Source organism: Manis pentadactyla, chromosome 10 (assembly GCF_030020395.1).
Source record: "Manis pentadactyla isolate mManPen7 chromosome 10, mManPen7.hap1, whole genome shotgun sequence".
NCBI classification, from domain to species: domain Eukaryota; kingdom Metazoa; phylum Chordata; class Mammalia; order Pholidota; family Manidae; genus Manis; species Manis pentadactyla.
The window spans coordinates 43804148-43824870 of record NC_080028.1 but is presented as its reverse complement, the minus strand read 5'-3'; the positions used below and the strand labels follow the sequence as shown (position 1 = coordinate 43824870).

Sequence of the window (20723 nt, the reverse complement as noted above, 5' to 3'; positions counted from 1 at the left end):
TTCTTCAGGTAAGTTTCCAGAAGTGGAATTACTGGGTCATATGGTATTTCTGTTTTTAGTTTTTGGAGAACATCCATACTGCTTTTGTCAGTAGTGACACCAATTTACACTCCCACCAATACAGCAGGAGGGTTCCTTTTCTCCCTAACCTTGCAACTTTGTCTTCTTGATAGTGGCCAGTCTGACTGGAGTGAGGTGATATCTCATTGTGGTTTTGACTTGCCTTTCCCTCCTGATAAATGATATAGAGCATCTTTTCATGTGTCTGCTAGGTACTGTATGTCATGTTTGTAAAAATGTCTATTCAGTTCCTCTGCCAATTTGTTAATTGGATTATTTTTGGTATTGAGCTGTATGAGTTTTTATATGTTTTGGCTAATGGACCCTTATCAGATATATCATTTGCAAATATATTCTCCCATACAGTAGGCTGCCTTTCTTTTGTTGATGGTTTCCTCTGCTGTGTAGAAGTATTTTAGTTTGATATTGTCCCTTTTATTTATTTTTGCTTCTGTTTCCCTTCCTAGGGAGATGTAGCCAGAAAAAAATTACTCATGCTGATGTTTATGAATTTACTGCCTATATTTTCTTTTAAGATTTTTATGGTTTCAGGTCCTAAATTTAGGTCTTTAATGCATTTCAAGTTAACTTTTGTGAATGGTGTTAGTAATCCAGTTTCTTTCTCTTGAATGTAGCTCTCCAGTTTTCCCAACACAATTTATGGGAGAGACTGTATTTTTTTGAAGGTTGTAAATTCTTGCCTAATTCATCATATATTAATCGTCCATATATGCTTGGTTTTATCTCTAGGCTCTCTATTATGTTTCAGTGATATATGTATCTTGTCTTGTGCCAGTACCATACTGTTTTGATTAATAGAGCTACAGTACAGTTTCAAATTACAGAGGATGATACTCCCAACTTTGTTCTGTTTCATGATTGCTATTCAGGATCTTTTGTGGATGCCTGCAGATTCTCAAAATATTTGGTGTAGTTTCATAAAATATGCCCCTGCAGCTTGATAGGGATTGCATTCAACTTAAAAATTGCCCTTGGAAGTAGGCCATTTTAACAATTCTAATTATTCCTATGCATGAGCAAGGAATAGTTTCCCATTTATTTATGTCTTCTTCCATTTATTTTATCCTTGTATACAATAATTATTGGTAGGTATGTATTTATTCTCAATTTACAAAATGTTTTTTGGACTATTTTGTCATCTCTCTCTCAACCTTTCTATTCTACTTGCTGTCTTCCCTTGTACATGATGATTTCACTAAGTGTTATATTTGGTTATCTTTCTATTAATGTCTACAGCATCTACTATCAGTTCCTGGTTTGTGTTACTTTATGGTTTATACATATATAGGGCCTACGTTAAGTTAATGGTCTCTAACACTTGAACATATTCTATCACTGTTACTATTTTATTCCCCGTCATTCACATTTCTCATTTTTATCTTCTTTTACCTCTTTTCATTTAGTGATTCCCTTAACTAATTATTAGAAGTGACTGATTTTACTACTTTCATCTTTCAACCTTCATGTTAGCTTTTAAGTGACAGATCTACCAAATGTTATGTTTGCTTTTACTGGTGAAATTTACATTTTATCATTGCCTTGCTTCTAATCTTGGCATTTTCTATTCCTCTTAATATTTCCTGTAAGGCTGGTTTAATGATGGTAAACTCCTTTATCTTGTGTTTATCTGGGATGTTCTTTACTTCTCCTAGAATTCTGAATAATAACCTTGCTGAGTAGAATATTCTTGTTTGTAGATATTCCCCATTCAGCACCTTGAATGTATCAGGCCACTCCTTTCTGGCCTGCAGACTTCCTGATAAATCTCCTGATTGCCTTATGGAGTTTCCCTTCTATATAACTTGTTTCTTTTCTCTTGCTGCTTTTAACATTCTCTCTGATTTTGGACATTTCAATTACTATGCGTCTTCATGTGGGCCTCCTAGAGTTCATCTTGTTTTGTGCCTTTTGTGCTACAAGGACCTGAATGACTGTTTCTTTCCCCAGATTAGGGAAGTCTTCAGCTATTATTTCTTTAAATTGTCATTCAGTTCCTTTCTCTCCCTGTTCCTCTGGGTCTCCTATAATGCAAATGTTAGGATGTTTGATCTTTTCCTAGAGGTCCCTTAATATATCCTTGTTATTTATGCCCTTATTTGTTTCTGTGGTTCAGCTGGAATGCTTTTATTCTCTCTGCCAAACTTATGATCCTTTCTTTATCCTCTAATTTGGTGTTGTTTACCTATAGTGCATTTTTCATGTCATATTGTATTATATATATCTGGTTGGTTCTTTTTATATTTTCTATATGTTTCTTTAAGACCTCCCTTATTTTTTCTGCATCTTTGTAACCATTCCTTTAAAATATTTGTCCCTTAGATTTTTAAAATTTGTCTCATTTAGTTCTTTTTCTGAAACTCTGTCATGTTCTTTTATTTCAAGCATATTCCTCTGTCAACAAATTTTATTTGACTGTATCTGTTTCTCTAGGTCAGGTGAAAGGGCTCTCTGTCCCCATCTTGCAGGTGCAGCTTTGGTAGGAATGTCCTCTTGGTAGACAGCCTACCTGGTAGTTCTGGGTGGCTGGTTCTAGGCTAGGAGGTCATGGGCTGTGGTGTTTCAATGACAGGGCTGTGATGGTGTGGGGTGAGGTCTTCCAGGTTGTATTCAGTGGGGCGCTGGTGGTGGGGTGGCCAGGGCAAGAGGCATGTTACTCAGGGGGATCTTGTGGGTGCTGGGCCTGGGCTTTGCTGGCTGGGCAACTTGTGGGGGAACAGCATCGTCCACAGTCTCCCAGGTGGATGCTAGTTACAGCCTCAGAAACATGGTGGCCATAGATGGATGGGAATTAGGCATGTGAATATGTGGGGACACAATGCTTGTGCTATCTTTGCAGGGCTAGGGGATATCTCTCATGTGTATTTGGCGAAGGCAAGTTCCAGGAGAACCACAATACGTCTATAGCTTGTGTGTGCACCCTGACCCTACTACCATCCACACCTTAGGATGTGGGTGTAAACAGTGGTGCTCACCCTGCTACCTCTTCCCTATCAATGTGCGAGGGCAACATAAACAATGGAAGTCATCAGAACCTCTGGTCCCAAGGACAGTTCTCACAGTTCCCTCATTGTTTGGCTGATGCTTTAGTTGTGAAAACTGTTTTTTTTTCCAAATAGTGTGGTGGCCCTTTAAATGCCTTAAATCCTGTCCTGTTTTCTGTATCCATTGCAATTGAATCTTCATTCTGGTCTCTCAGTGATACCCTTCCCTGTGCAGGAGTGAGTTGGGGTGGAGATCCTTCTGTCAGCACGTGTCTGTCTATTCTGTCATTTTGTATATGGTCTTTCAATCACTTTCTGTGCCTAATGTGTTCAACGCAGGCTTCAGTTCTTCCTCAGAAGAATTTCTTCAGTGTGTCAGTGTAGATTCTCTCTGTGTGTGGAAAGATGTGGTTAAAGGCTTGTGGGTAAAATTGCAATATTCCCAGAATCTCTCTCCTGGCTTTAATTCATCTCCATTCAATGGGTGTTTCCAGGGGATAGAGAAGAGTAGTCTATCTCCATATCGCTAGGTAATTATAAGGGTGAGAGAGGGTTTATCTGGACCAGAGAGGTTGGGTGGGGTCAGCTGGGTCGTGAGAGACCTGGGAGAGCAGAAGTGGACTGCTTGTAAGAAATAAACGAATTCCATGAACTTTATTTTTCCCTTTGACTAATTTCTGTTTCAAAGGTGTTTTGTCTGGGAGTTTCCCCCTAGAGTTACAAGGTTCTATCTATGCTGACAGTTAGGGCCCACTTCTCTCCCAGTAGTTTTAGTATGAATTTCTTTGATTAATATCTACACAGAACACTATCTCATATGTTTACTGGTCATTGCCTATGTTCTTTGGAAATGCCATTTTACGTTTGTCCTCAATTATTTATAGGGTTACGTCTTTGTTGATGTGCAGGTGTTAGTCAGGAAAATAGATATGAGCAGGGTGGAGAGAGAAATAAGGCCAGTAAAGCCCACTAAAAGGGACTTAAAGAGTTAACCAGTTAAAACTAGAGCCAGAAAAGACTCACAGAGTTAATGAGTTAATCAGTTGAATCTCCAAAGGCCAGGAGTAACTTGAAATGTCCAGATATTTCCCAGAGAAAGAAAAATATCTGAGCACAGCCCATGCCTTCATTGTGTCAATTAGATCATGACATTGAAAGATTTAGTATCAGTTACGAAAAAGCCCAACTTATTGTTTAACTTAACCTATAAACTCTTTTATTTCTTTCAATTTTTTTTAAATTTTGGTTTCATTAATCTACAATTACATGAGCGACATTATTGTTACTAGACTTCCCACATCATCAAGTCCCCACCACATACCCCATTACAGTCATGGTCCATCAGCGTTGTAAGATGCTATAGAGTTACTATGTGTCTTCTCTGTGTTGTACACACCTCCCCGTGCCCCCCACCTTCTACATTATGTCTGCTGATCATAATGCCCCCTTTCCCCCCTTGTCCCTCCCTTCCCACACATCCTCCCCAGTCCTTTTCCCTTTGGTAACTGTTAGTCCATTCTTGGGTTCTGTGAGTCTGCTGCTGTTTTGTTCCTTCAGTTTTTTTCTTTGTACTTATACTCTACAGATGAATGAAATAATTTGATACTTGTCTTTCCCACCTGGCTTATTTCACTGAGCATAATACCCTGTAGCTACATCTGTGTTGTTGCAAATGGTAGAATTGTTTTCTTCTTATGGATGAATAATATTCCATTGTGTATATGTACCACATCTTCTTTATCCATTCATCTACTGATGGACACTTAGGATGCTTCCATATCTTGGCTATTGTAAATAGTGCTATGACAAAAATAGGGCTACATATGCCTTTTCCAAACTGGGCTTCTTCATTCTTAGGGTAAATTCCTAGGAGTGGAATTCCTGGGTCAAATAGTATTTCTATTTTGAGTTTTTTGGCAAACCTCCATACTATTTTCCACAATTGTTGAACTAATTTACATTCCCACCTGCAGTGTAGGAGGGTTCCCCTTTCTCCACATCCTCGTCACCCTTTGTTGTTGTTTGTCTTTTGGATGGTGGCGTTCCTTACTGGTGTGAGGTGATATCTCACAGTGGTTTTAATTTGCATTTCTCTGATGATTAGTGATGTGGAGCTTCTTTTCATGTGCCTGTTGGCCATCTGAATTTCTTCTCTGCAGAGTGTTTGTTCAGATCCTCTGACCATTTTTAACTGGATTATCTGCTTTCTGTTTTTTGAGGTGTGTGAGCTCATTATATATTTTGGATGTCAATCCTTTATGGAATATGTCATTTATGAATATATTCTACCATACTGTAGGATGTCTTTTAGTTCTATTGATGATGTCCTTTGCTGTGCAGAATCTTTTCAGCTTGCTATAGTCCCAAATGTTCATCTTTGATTTTATTGCCCTTTCCTGGGGAATATGTTCATGAAGATGTTGCTCATGTTTATGTCCAAGAGAATTTTGCCTATATTTTTTTCTAAGACTTTTATGGTTTCATTACTTACATTCAGGTCTTTGATGCATTTTGAACTTACTTTTGTGTGTGGAGTCAGACAATGATCCAGTTTCATTCTCTTACATGGAGCTGTCCAGTTTTGACAACACTATCTGTTGAAAAGGCTTTCATTTCCCCATTGTATGTCCATGGCTTCTTTACCATATGTTAATTGACCATATGTTTGGGTTAATATCTGGAGTCTCTATTCTGTTCCACTTGTCTGTGGGTCTGTTCTTGTACCAGTACCAAATTATCTTGATTACTATGGCTTTGTAGTAGAGCTTGAAGTTGGGAAGTGAGATCCCTCCCACTGTATTCTTCCTTCTCAGGATTGCTATGGCTATTTGGGGTCTCTTGTTGTTCCATATGAATTTTAGAACTATTTGCTCCAGTTTGTTGAAGAATGCTGTTGGTATTTTGATAGGGATTGCATTAAATCTGTAGATTGCTTTAGGCAGGATGGCCATTTTGGCAATATTAATTCTTCCTACTCAATCACATGGGATGAATTTCCATTTGTTAGTGTCCTCTTTTATTTCTCTTAGGGGTGTCTTGTAGTTTTCAGGGTATAGGTCTTTCACTTCCTTGGTTAGGTTTATTCCTAGGTATTTTATTCTTTTTTGATGCAATTGTGAATGGAATTTTGTCCTGATTTCTCTTTCTGCTAGCTCATCATTAGTGTATAGCAAAGCAACAGATTTCTGTGCATTAATTTGTATTCTGCACCGTTTCTGAAATAAGATATTAGTTCTAGTGGTTTTAGAGTGGATTCTTTAGGGTTTTTTATGTACAATATCATGTAATCTGCAAATAGTAACAGTTTGACTTCTTCTTTACCAATCTGGATGTATTTATTTATTTGTTTTGTCTAATTGCCATGGCTAGGACCTACACCACTATGTTTAATTAAAGTGGGGAGATTGGACATTCCTGTCTGGTTCCTGGTCTTAGGTGAAAACTTTCAGCTTCTCTCTGTTAAGTATGATGTTGGCTGTGGGTTTGTCATATATGGCCTTTATTATGTTGAGGTACTTGCCTTCTCTACCCATTTTGTTTTTTATCATGAATGGATGTTGAATTTTGTTGAATGCTTTTTCAGAATCTATCGAGATGATCATGTGGTTTTTGTCGTTCTTTTTGTTTATTTGTTGTATGATGTTGATTGATCTTTTAATGTTGTACCATCCTTGCATCCCAGGGATGAATCCCACTTGATCATGTTGTATGATTCCCTTGATGTATTTTTGATGTATTTTGTTAATATTTTGTTGAGTATTTTTGCATCTATATTGATCAGAGATATAGGTCTGTAATTTTCTTTTTTGGTGGGGTCTTTGCCTGGTTTTGGTGTTAGTGATGCCAGCCTCATAGAATGAGTTTGGAAGTATTCCCTCCTCTTCTATTTTTTTGAAACCTTTTAGGAGAATGGGTATTATGTCTTCTCTATATGTCTGGTAAAATTCAGCAGTGAATCCGTCTGGCCCAAGGGATTTGTTCTTGGGTAGTTTTTTGACTACTGATTCAATTTTGTTGCTGCTAATAGGTCTGTTTAGATTTTCTCTTTCTTTCTTGGTCAGTCTTGAAAGGTTGTATTTTTCTAAGAAGTTGTCTATTTCTTTTAGGTTTTCCAGCTTGTTAGCATATAGATTATCATAGTATTCTCTAATAATTCCTTGTTTTCTGTGGGGTCCATCGTGATTTTTCCTTTCTCATTTCTGATTCTGTTTATGTGTGTAGATACTCTTTTTCTCTTAGTCAGTTGGCTAGGGGTTTATCTATTTTGTTTATTTTCTCAAATAACCAGCTCTTGGTTTCATTGATTTTTTCTGTTCTTTTATTCCTCTTAATTTTGTTTATTTCTTCTCTGATCTTTATTATGTCCCTCCTTCTGCTGACTTTGGGCCTCATTTGTTCTTTTTCCAATTTTGATAATTGTGACTTTAGACTATTCATTTGGGATTGCTCTTCCATCTTTAAGTAGGCCTGGATTGCTATATACTTTCCTCTTAGAACTGCCAACGCTGCGTCCCACAGAAGTTGGGTCTTTGTGCTGTTGCTGTCGTTTGTGTTCATATATTGCTTGATCTCTGTTTTAATTTGGTCGGTGATCCATTGACTGTTGATGATCAGTTGTTAAGCCTCCATTTGTTTGTGAACCTTTTTGTTTTCTTTGTACAATTTATTTCTAGTTTTACACCTTTGTGTTCTGAGAAGTTGGTTGGTAAAATTTCAATCTTTTGAATTTAATGAGGATGTTTTTGTGGCCTAGTATGTGGTCTCTTCTGGAAAATGTTCCATATGCACTTGAGAAGAATGTGTATTCTGCTGCTTTTGGGTGTATAGTTGTGTAGATGTCTGTTAGTTCCATCTATTCTAGTGTGTTGTTCAGTGCCTCTGTGTCCTTTTTTATTTTCTGTCTGGTTTATCTTTCCTATTGAGTGTGTGGTGTGTTGAAGCCTCCTAAAATGAAAGCATTGCATTCTATTTCCCCCTTTAATTTGGTTCTTATTTGTTTCACATATGTCTGTGCTCCTGTGTTGCATGCATATATATTTATAATGGTTATATCCTCTTGTTGGACTACCTCCTTTACCATTATGTGCATTCTTTGTCTCTTGTTGCTTTCTTTGTTTTGAAGACTATTTTGTCAGATATAAGTACTGCGACACCTGCTTTTTTCTCCACATTGTTGGCATGAAATATCTTTTTCCATCCCTTCACTTTTTGTGTGTGTATATCTTTGGGTTTGAGATGAGTCTCTTGTAAGCAGCATATAGATGGATCGTGATTTATCATCCATTCCATTACTCTGTGTCTTTTGATTGGTGCATTCAGTCCATTCACATTTAGGGTGATTATCAATATATATGTACTTGTTGCCACGGCAGGCTATGGATTCTTGGTTAACAAAGGTTCAAGAGTAGCTTCTTTACTATCTAACTGTCTAACTTAACTCTCTTCTTAAGCTATTATAAACACAGTCTGATGATTCTTTATTTCTCTCCCTTAATATTTTTCCTCCTGCATTCTTTATATGTTAGATGTCTTATTCTGTACTCTTTTGTGTTTCCTTTGTCTGTTTTTGTGGATAGTTGTTTTTATTTTTGGCCTTTAGTTAGTATTTGGTTGGTCTGCTTTCTTTGCTGTGATTTTATTTTCTCTGATGACATCTATTTAGTCTTAGGAGTGCTTCCATCTAGAGCAGTCCCTTTAAAATACCCTGTAGAGGTGGTTTGTGGGAGGCAAATCCTCTCAACTTTTGCTTGTCTGGATATTGTTTAATCCCTCCATCAAATTTAAATGATAATCATGCTGGAAATAGTATTCTTGATTCAAGGCCTTTCTGTTTTCTTGCATTAAATATATCATGACTTTCTCTTCTGGCTTGTAAAGTTTCTGTTGAGAAGTCTGATGATAGCCTGATAAGTTTTCCTTTGTAGGCAATCTTTTTTCTCTATATGGATGCCTTTAATACCCCATCCTTGTCTTTGATCTTCACCATTTTAATTATTATATGTCTTGGTGTTGTCCTCCTTGTGTCCTTTTTGTTGGGACATCTGTGGGCTTCCATGGTTTGAGAGACTATTTCCTTCCCCAGCTTGGGGAAGTTTTCAGCAGTTATTTCTTCAAAGACACTTTGTATCCCTTTTTCTATCCCTTATTCTTCTGGTACCCCTATAATATGAATATTGTTCTATTTGGATGGGACACACAGTTCTCTTAATATTCTTTCATTCCTAGAGATCCTTTTATTTCTCTCTGCCTCAGCTTCTCTGTATTCCTTCTCTCTGATTTCAATTCCGCTAACACTCTCTTGCACCTCATCCAGTCTGCTGTTACGTCCTTCTATGGATTGTTTCATTTGTGTCATCTCCCTCCAGACATCATCCCTTAGCTCTTGCATATTTCTCTGCAGGTCCATCAGCATGGTGATGACTTTTATTTTGAATTATTTTTCAGGAAGATTGGTTATATTTATCTAACCAGGCCCTCTCTTTGAGGTTGTCTGAGTGATTTCTGACTGGATCAGGGTCTTATGCCTAGTCATGGAGATAGAAGTGCTCACAGGCAGGTGGCATATGTGTCAGCTGTAAGAACAAAGTCCCTTCCTCCTTTTTTGTTGCCTTGCCATTCTCCACTGCCTGTGCTGGTTACCTGCACAATCTGGGACAATCTCCTGAGATGCTGTTGTTGGGGCAGCCCTCAGGCTAGCCTAGAGCACTGCAGGGAGTCATAGCCATTTATGGTGCATTCTGCTCTGAGAAGACCGCCCCTTCATGCTTTCTGGAACTTGCTCCAGCTTCCACTGCCTGTCCCAGTTAGCTGTGTGCTAGGAGGAATCTCTGGGTGCTTTCTTTGGGAAGGGTTGCTTTCTGGCTGCTCTGCAGCTGTGGTGGGTCAGCTTGTTTGCTTGCAGCACCAGCTGGGGGTAGCAAATGGCAGGCTGATTAACTCTGTGTGAGGTTTCAGGGCTTCTTTACCCCCATGAGTTTAGGGGGCCCAGAGTTCCTCAAGATTCTCAGCCTGCTGGGATCAGTGAGCTGGGACGATTTTGTTCAGCTGTTGAGGCCTTATCCCTTTAAGACATTTAAAAATCACGCACTTTTCTTTTGTCTCAGGGGAGCCGGCTGTGAGGGCCCCTTCACAGTCTCCACCTGGGACCCTACCGTTCCGTTTTTCTAATATCCAGCACTCCATGTAATGTGTGTCTGTGCTCCCAGAGCAGATTACTAGGGCTGGTTATTTAGCTGTCCTGTGCTTCCACTCCCTCCCCGCTCCGACTCCTTTGCTCCTGCCAGTGATCTTAAGTGGGGGGAGTGCTCGGTTCCTGCCGGGTCATGGCTTTGTATCTTACCCCCTTCGTGAGATGCTGAGTTCTCGCAGATGTAGATGTAGCCAGGCTGTTGTACTGTATCCTCTGGCCTCTTTTTTATTAATAGTTGTATCTGTTGTGTTTTCAAAAATATATATGGTTTTGGAAGGAGAGTTCTGCTGCCCTACTCACACCGCTGTCTTGAGCCAGATCCCTATATGCTCTTTTCTCCTCCTCCTTCCCCTAATCAAGAAATCTGCAACCTTGGCAGGAGACAAGCATCATGATTAATGTAGCAAACAAGTCCAGCTATGAACAGTATATTAAAAATAGTAAGGATTCCATCTTATTGCTAACACTGCATTTTAAAACACAAGAAGTTGAGAAGTAAGATTTTTAACATACTCTTGAGTAAATAGACAGTAACTCATCCCACCTTGGGAGCAGGGCAAACAATCTTAATTGTTGTGTCCCTAGAGGGAAGCTGCTATCCTGGAAAGGAATCCGAGCAGTAAATCTCTCATGTTAATTTTGCAGAATTACCTAAAAGACTGATAATAGAAGAGACTTAGTGTCTCTCATCAAAGACAAACATATTGGGACCACTTGATAAGTCCACACCCCTAGCCTTTTGTCACATACACTGAAAAAAAACCACAACCTTTCATTGTGCACATCTCTCTGAGGTAGCCTGCACTTTTAAAGTGTGTAGCCTTAAATAAAACTTTTTCTCAATGTTTCAGTGCCTCTTCTCTTATGTAGCCCACAATCCCTTTTCTAGAATTGTGCAAATTTTTGCCTTAAATAAAACTTTTTCCCAAACTTTCAGGGCATGCCTCTCTCTGAGATCGCCCACACATTCTACCTTTAAATAAAATTTATACCTTTCAGGGGGCCTCTCCTACTTGAGGTCACCCACACTTTTTCTCTCTTTAAGTGCATTACTTTAATAAAACTTTTACTCTGCTACACTACTGTGTCTCTGCCCTTCAATTCTTTGTTGCAGTGAAGACCAGAACCAAGGAAAATAAACAAAGCACCCCTAACATAGGGGTCCTTTCAATATATTGGTAATAGAATTTTTAGTTTGTAATTTCCTTGGTTCTCCAAATTTTATTACCTTTTTACTGAGGTACAAATTACAAAAATAAAATGCACTAATTTCACACCTACAGTCCTATGAGCTTTGACAAATATTTCTTTCTGGATGTTAATAGTTTTTATGTTTTTTTTCAGTTTTTATATCTGTAAATGAATTAAAGAATTATCAATGGTTGTTGAATATTTGTCAGGGTCTGGGGGTTGTCTTCAAGGTTTTGGGACAACGGGAATAGCAAAGAAGGCAGTGGGGGTCATCATGGAGGGTGCTCAAAAGAGCCCACTTTATTCTTCATAAAGCTGTATTTCTTATACTGCTATACTACTAATTCATGGTTGCATAAGTGTTTAAGACACGCATGCGTGTGGCCTTCATGGCCAGGTGTCCAGTCTTCAAGGCCCTTATCTAGCTCCTTTCCCATGGGCACAACATACTGTGTTTTCAGGTTTCTCAAGGCCAGACATACCTGGCTCCATACAAGGCCAGACATATTTGGGGAGAAGCAGCAGACAGCTGTGCTCATAGGACAGCAGGAAAAGTGGAAGAGGGAGGCCTTCCCTCCAATCTCACATGTCTTTTTTTATCATTCTTCAATTTTAATGTGACCATGCGGTGTTTTAGATTTATACATTTTCTATTGTAATGCCTTCCACATAGAATGCACATTTTCATTCTTAGTATTGTTTTTTAAAGCCTACTAAAAACCAGTTTTGGCTTTTCTACTATTCTTTATTGTGTTTTGTTCTGGAGTCCATTAATTTTGGCATCCATTTACTTCATTCTTCAAATTTCTTTAAATTTGATATTATTTATATAACCTTTTGAAATGTGATGGTAATTAATTTTTAGCCTTTCCTGTTTTTTGGAGTATGAAGTTTTTTCCAGTTTTTCAAAATTGTGGTAAAATATCCATAAGAAAGGAAAGGAAGGGAATTCTGACATACGCTATGACATTTACGAACCATGAGGACAGTATGTTATGTGAAACAAGCTGGTTAGAAAAAGGCAAATAATGAGGTACTTATTGTAGTCCACCTCTTCAAAAGAGAAGTTATAGTTGGAGTTATCAGTGTTTGGGTGAAGGGAAGAAAGGGAAGATTTTGCTTATTGTGTATATAGTTTGAATTTTCTAAGGTGAGTAGAGGTATGGAGATGTATAGTGGTGATGGTTGCACCTCATGATGAATGTATTAATACCTATGAAATGTACATTTGAAAATGGTAAGGTGGTAAATTTCACATTATGGATATTTTACCACAGTAAAATAAATTGGAAAGAAAGCATAGAATGTGATACCCCTTGTGTAATGTTTAAAACACACAAAAATTTGTGCTATGTGTTATTTGAGATTTAGGTGTATGTCGTAAAAGTATAAAATAATACAGAGAAAACAACAATGTTAAATTGTAGATAAGGATATATCCAGAGATGGGAGAAAATGACTAGAAAGATTCCAAAAGAAACTTCCAGTGGATTTGAAATATTGAATTTTTTAAGTTGAGTATGGTTACATTATTTATTTTCCAGTATTCTTTTTTGTTTCATCAGAATATGAATATTTTCTTTTTGTTTTTTGTTTTTTATTTAAATATAGACTTATTTAGCTTGACATAATAGCTTCCAGGTAAACGCATATTCTCCAAATGACAATATTTCTTTCTTTTTTATAACTGATTAATATTACATTGTATATATTATACCACATCTACTTTATCTCTCTATCTATTGAACATAGATTTTTTTGCATGTATTGACTATATCTGAAAACTATAAGACACTGGTGAAAGAAATAGAAAATAATAATCATGGCAGTAAAGTTGATGCTCATGCATAGGAAGAATTAATGTTGTTAAAATAGCCATAGTTCTCAAAGCCACTTATAGTGTCAGTGCAATTCCTATCAAAATACAAATGACATTTTTCAAAGAACTAGAGAAAATAATCTTAAAATTTGTATGGAACCATAAATAATTAACTAGCTAATGCAATTTTGAGAAAGAAGAATAAAGCTGAAAAAATCATACTCCCTGGTTTCAAATTATAGTTAGAAGCTATAGTAATCCAAATGGTATGGTTCTAGCAAAAAAAAAAAAAAAAAAGACACATAGAGGAATGGAACAGAATAGAAAGCCCTAAAGTAAACCTATGCTTACATTGTCCATTAATATATGACAAAGGAAGCAAGAATATGTAAAGGGGGAAAGATAGTGTCTGCAAAAAATGGTATTAGGAAAACTGCGCAGCTACATGAAAAGAATGAAACTAGACCACTGTCTTATACCATACACAAAATGAACTAGAAATGGTTTAAAGGTCTTAATATAAGGCCTAAAACCATTAACTTCTTATAGGAAAATATGGGCAGATACATTTGCATATGCATGTATAAATACATGACCCTTTTCTGTAGGAATTTGCTAGAAATAGTAAAAATGTTTGCTTAAAGGAAAAAACATCAATGATTATGTAAAGGGGGAAAACTTATTTTTAATCTCATGTGTCTCTTTGTGCTTTAAAAATTTTCACACTATGTGTACATTTTAACAATTTTGAGAAAGTAGTTAAAGAAAATAATTGACCTAACAAGGCCAAAAAAAGAAAATGCAGCGAGTAAACTCTTGAACATTGGCAGTAGCATTTTTTGTCTGGATATGTTTCTCCAAGCAAGGGGAAAACAAGCAAAAGTAAATGACTGTTTTTCATTATTTTTATACTTTTTTTTGTCTTAAATATTTTATAATAGCAGTTCAAAATGTCACATGATTCCAGGGTGTAAAATGTCCTTAGGCTCCTCAGGAAACTGTACTGAGTGAGTTGCACCCCATTCAAATTCACATATAGACATCCAAACACCCTGTACCTCAGAATAGGACTTCACTTGGATACAAGATAATTAAAGAGGTAAGAAGTTAAAAAGAGGTACTTAGGCTGGGCCCTAACTCAATATGACTACGTCCTTGTAAGAAGAGGAGATTAGGACACAGATGTGTACAGAGGGAACACCATGTGAAGACCCAGGAGAAGATGGCCATCTACCAGCAAAAGAGGGAGGCTTCTGAGAAAACCAACCCTGTCAGCACCTTGAATTTGGACATTTAGTGTCCTGAACTGTGAGAACACATATTTCTGTTATGCCACATTTAAAAATGTATTCTGCATATTTGGGTTATATATTGCTATATATATCTATTATCTGTCTTGTTCATTTTATTGATCAAATTTTAATTTTACTTACTAATTATTTTTTTCTACTTGTTTTATTAATTACTGGGAAAAAGACATTAAATATTTTTAATCTTTTTGAATCGGGCTATTTTACCCTATAGATATATACACAAGTGTGTATATATCTATGAGGAAGAAAAGATGTATATTATATATTTCATATGATATATTTGGTCTGGTCCTTGTTCCTGGCAGAGAACTCCTAACTCATGGAATTTGCTGGTTGACAGGAGTGTCTTTTATTAACTTGACGTTATACTAAAGCATCTTCCAATGGGGCCCCAAGGGAGCCTAAAAGGGGTGGTCATCAGGAAGACCCAAAGATTAAGAGATAGGGACTTTCAGCACACACACTGCTCTCTGTTTCTGAGTGGTATCCTTTAAAATAAATTAGTAATAGTAAGTATAGCACTTACATGTTACTATAGGCAATATTGAGAAAAACAAACTTCAAAACAATAATGTTTATTTTTAGTTATTATAATCTCCATGTTTTTTTTTTTCAGTTTTCATTTCGACATTAAATTTATATATATTAAATATATTTGTGAATGCAATTTTAGGTAAGAAAGCTATCTTCTTACTCATCGCATAATCTCTGTGCAGACAAACATATATGGACAGGTCTCTGAATTGCCGCTGGAGTCATGCTTTTACAGGGAGACTCCGTTTGTTGCCGTTATTGCTTCTTTGCCTCAAAGGACATTATATCCGTGGGTGTTTGGCTTAGAACTGTTGCTGGCACGATAAATACAAGTTTAAATTCATCAGAGACTTTGAATTAGCTCCTCCAAGGATTTTTTTTTCAGTTGTTTCCTTCACACCTGTTGCAGATGGACAAAACAAATAGAGTCATGGGTGTAAAAACCTGTTTGTCTAGAAAAATCAGAACATGCCATTTCTCTGAGTGGCATAAGTCCTCCTTGCTCTTTGAACATTACCACCTTCTTATTAGCTACTCAGAGTATTCAGACGTGTTCTATTTAAGTTAGGATGCTATTTTTTATACATTCAGAAAGCATCTATGAATATAGAGAATGAAAATATTTGGGAGCAAGTGTCCAGGAAGGCAATTACATAATCCTACTAGGATATTTTTGCTCAACTGTGAAACTCACCTAGGTCATTTGAGGGATAGATTCCTGGCTAAACAATTAAGAATGTCAAAGGTAAGTCATGGAATATTTTCAAGCCCACCATTTAGAAACCGTGTGTAGCACTCATTTAACACATCATTATGCTGTTGCAGTATCATATACACTGATCTGAATGACACATGGAAAATGCTTTTTAATCTCTCTCTATTCTCCTTCTCTCCTTTTCTCTTTCTCTGTTTGTATTTCAATTACCAATCAGGGTCATCTATATATTTATGTCTCATATATGTGCATTATCATTGCAAACATTCTTTTTTAAAATATTTCCCTCTTTCAGTACCAGTATCACCAGTGTGCAAATTCAGCATCATAAACCCAGGAAAATTTCCCATTTTCTAACATAATATCATACCCTGTCAATGTTGCTGGTAAATCTGTACTTGGTGGGAATTGATACGGCTCATTTAAACCTCATAATAACTCCATGAGGTAGTATTCCTCTTAACTCTACATATTAGGAAACTGAGAGCATACATGGATTAAATGATTTGCCCAAGGTCACTCAGTAAGTAGATGACAGAGTTGTGACTTGAGCCTAGACAAATGGTTCCAAGATCCATACAATGAAATATTGTGACACTTTATGTCATGAAGGAGGGAGAGAAAAACATATTTTGATATCTTACCTCTGTTTACACTTTTACCCACATTTTTTCAAGTTATATTAAAACAGTTATGCATCAAAAGATTCTCTGCTTAAGAAAGAAAGTAAATGAATAATATAGAAATTTACAGGAGTAAAGAGAAAGAGCTTTAGTCAAGTACCTGGGAGAAATCTGACTTGACTTTACAAAATGCCTAGATCGTTAGAGGAGGGATCTGGGGAATTTAGGTAAGGATCATTATCATCTCCTTTATATATCCATTTTCAGGTACCACAACTTAAATCAAAGGATTTATAAAATTTAGCTTTTGAGTATTAAATTTTGGAACAAAAATACTGTATGTACCATGAAAATATAGCTTAAATTCCTGATCCTAAGTGGAAATCTCTACCAAAACATGGACTTAAAATATTAATTGGAAATAAAGCTGTGTATTGGGATATTCTTGAATATTTAAAACAATGTCAGTAGTAGTAATTTTAAGGAGAAACTTCCTATGAGCTTTGCTTTCATGTGGAACTTGTCAGTTGAGGGAATGTCGAGGGAGTTGAAGGAATTATCTCATCAAATCACTATTATCAAATAACAGAATGAAATGCATGTGACTGGGTTTGCTTGGCATTGACAGACACTGTGTCCACTGACCCTATTTGACATTGTTCTTCAGATTCAATTTCTGTGACTTTTATGTGAAGATTGGCAATAGATGAAGTCAGTGATGAGAAACCATTCAGCAGTAACAATGTTCTTCATCCTGGGACTGACAAGAGACCCACAGCTAGAGATTTTGGTTTTTACCTTTTTATTTATCACATATACGTTTTGTGTACTTGGAAATCTGACCATAATTTCTCTCATCTTCATCGATTCTCACTTAAAAACAGCAATGTATTTTTTACTTCAAAATTTTTCTTTCTTAGAAATCTCACTCACAATGGCTTGTGTCCCTGCATACCTGTACATCATATCAAGTGGGAACAAAGTCGTTACCATCAAAGCCTGTTTCATTCAAGTATTTTTTGTCATCCTCTTTGGAGCTACAGAATTTTTCCTGTTGGCTGTGATGTCCTATGACCGCTGTGTGGCCATCTGCAAACCCCTGCATTACGTGACCATCATGAACAGCAGAGTCTGCAGGAACCTCATCCTCTGTTGTTGGACATCTGGCTTACTGATCATCATTCCACCCCTTGGTTTGAGCCTTAATCTTGAATTCTGTGACTCTGTTATTGACCATTTTGTCTGTGACGCTTCTCCAATACTGAAGAATTCATGTACAGATACGTGGTTCATAGAGCAGCTGGCCATACTCTGTGCTGTGTTGACTCTCATTGTGACACTTATGTGTGTAGTTCTGTCCTACATGTACATCATTAGGACGGTTCTAAGATTACCCTCTTCCCAGCAGAGGAAAAAAGTCTTTTCCACCTGTTCTTCCCACATGATTGTGGTTTCCATCAGCTATGGCAGCTGCATTTTTATGTATATCAACCCTTCAGCTAAGAATGTCATATCCATTAATAAGGCTGTTTTTCTGCTTATTGTGTCTGTTGCCCCTTTGCTGAACCCCTTCATTTATACCCAGAGAAATAAACAAGTAAAGCAGTCTTTCCATGACATCCTCAAAAGACTTGTATTCCTTTCAAAGAAATATTACATTTTCATATTGGAAATTACATTAAAATAAATCATTATATCCATTGGAAGGAAATTGAATAATGGGAAATTCAGTCTCTTACTGTTGAGGAGAATGAAGAGAATGAGAAGAAATACTAAGAAAGCAGTGTGAGCCAGCGAGCATTCCACAGATGGTTATTTCCCTTCTTCACTGCAACTTCTATGTTTCCTTGTCTGCATTTCAATCAACTCTTTATCCTTGTCAAATGCACATTATTCTTTAGTCTCATTTGTCCCTATTACTGTTCTTAGCTCCTTGCAACACCACCTCCTACTTTTTTAAAAGATGAAATTGCTATACCATCCTATATTAATTTCATGTGTATGACTATATATTTAACACTTATGTACTTTATGTAATTCTCATCACAATAAATGTAGGTATAATCTGTCATCATACAAAGTCATTGCAATATTATTGAATATGTTTTCTATGCTTTATTTGTCATCCCTTTGACTTAGTTATTTTGTAATTGGTAGTGAGTGGTTCTTGATCCCAGTACCTATTTCACCTATGTCCCTAGCCTTCCTTTATGACAACCAATTATCTCTTGTCTACATTTTTAAGTGTATTTGTTGCTTTGAGTGTTCAGTTTTTTTATTTTCAAGGTTCCACATATAACCTAAATCTATGGTATTTGTTTCTTCTACCTTATTTTAACTTAGTATCCTCTAAGTATATCCATATTGATGTTTAATTGTTTTTATAGCTGAATAATATTCCATTGTATATGTAAACCTAATTTTCTTTTTCCATTCATCTAGGGATGGACGCTGAGGTTGCTTCTTTTTCTTGACTATTATGATCAATTCCATAATGAACATAGGGTGCATATATCTTTGTGAATTAGTAGTTTCCTGTTCTTCAGTAAATACCTTGAATTGGAACTAATGGGTTGTACGGTATTTCTGGTTTTAGTTTTTGAACTACCTCTGTACTGTTTTTTGTACATTGCCACCAATAGGATACAAGGGTTTCCTTTCCTTTAAAAACTCACCAACATTTGTTATTTCTCATGTTTTTGATAACAGCCCTTTTATTATCTGTGCGGTAATACCTTAGTGAGGTTTTGATTTTTATTTCCCTGAAGATTAGGATTGGTGAGCATCTTTTGATGTGTCTGTTGGCTATCTGTAACTTCTCTTTTTGGAAAATTTCTATTTAGGTCCTCTGTATATTTGTCAAGCAGCTTATTTAATTTCTGAGGGTTGATTTGAATGAGTTCATGGAATATTTTGGATATTAAACCTTATCAGAATTATTACATAAAAATACATTGCAAACAGTAGGTTGCCTTTTCATTCTGCAAATGGCTTTCTTTGCTATAAAGAAGTTCTTGAGTTTGACATAGTCACACTTGTTATTTTTTGCTTTTTACCCCTTGCCTTAGGCGACATGTAGAAAAAAATAAACCTATTGCTTATGTTCAAGGTTTTATGCCTATGTCTTCTTTTGGTATTTTTTGTGATTTCATGTTTCATATTTAGTTCCTTAATCCATTTCAAACTTATGTTTGTGTATAGTGTAAGATAGCAGTCTGCTTTTATTCGTTTCCATGTAGCTCTCCAGGTTTCCCATTAACATTTTGGAAGAGACAGTTATTTCCACTTACAACACAACCTCTTTTTTTAAGTGCCTTCTCTTTACAAGAGGATAAGAATACTGACATTTTTAGGTAATATAGGTTGTATTAAAGAAATTCAAACTTCTTCATGCTGCATCACAATAAATATGTAGCTTTGAACAAAATTATAATATAATAATATTCATTACCTCCTATTATCTGATTTCATTAAAATATACAAAATAAATCATCAACCTAAAGTAAAATATATCTAACTAGTCTAATGATTATCATTTGACTTCCTCTGTGACTAACTGTACCAGAAACAACAAGTTACTGACATAAAGACCTTAGGTTGTGGCAGAAACAAGGAGGATGAGAAAAGCTGAGATTCGGGAGAAGGTAGCACTGGGTAAAAAGATGAATAATCTGTACATAGTTGCTTCAGCCTGAGGGCATTTTCAGAATCATGACTCTGATGGATTACAGATACCTGGACATCACTTGTTACTTTCTGAGACAGAAAATGTACTTTCCTTACTGTTCCTTTTAACCTGAACTGGCCCTTTGACTTGATGCTGGCCATTAGAATGTGGTGGAATTGCAGTTGTGTCCCTTCAGGGTCACTTAGCCATGGAGGTTCCACCTCTGTCGAACATATTCTCTGGGCAATGCAGATGTCATGTGAGATTGTGGAATTCCTTTGTTCTCATTTTCTGAAAGAAAAATTCAGCTGAAAGACCGGATAGAGATTGAACACTGCAAGGGGTTTTTTATTTAACAAATTAAAAGTAAAGTAAGGACCAAAGACAGATGGGGAGCTGCCCCTGAAGGTGGGTAGCCACCTGTGGGATTTTATGTTGTGTCTTTTTATGGCTTTCTTGGTTTCCTGTCTTCCATCTTGCCATTTTGCATCATCCTTTGGATCCTTCTTGCTTCCTCGCCTGCAGCCTCCTTGCTCAAATTCATGGACATCACTATTCTCATGAGGGTCTAAGCAACACTCATGGTGGGGCTAAAACTGCAAAGTAAATT

At 36.6% G+C, this 20723-nt stretch overlaps 1 protein-coding gene across 1 annotated transcript; it reads left to right on the top strand.

Moving 5' to 3' along the window:
• The first annotated feature begins 17152 nt into the window (after positions 1-17152).
• On the top strand, positions 17153-18133 carry LOC130679293 (olfactory receptor 6C2-like). Its single transcript, XM_057487907.1, has one exon. It carries the CDS (start codon positions 17153-17155, stop codon positions 18131-18133), a length of 981 nt encoding a protein of 326 aa, XP_057343890.1.
• Positions 18134-20723: the final 2590 nt, after the last annotated feature.

Coding starts and splice junctions, on each gene's coding strand:
- LOC130679293 (XM_057487907.1), top strand. CDS start 17,153: ATGAAGTCAGTGATGAGAAACCATTCAGCAGTAACAATGTTCTTCATC.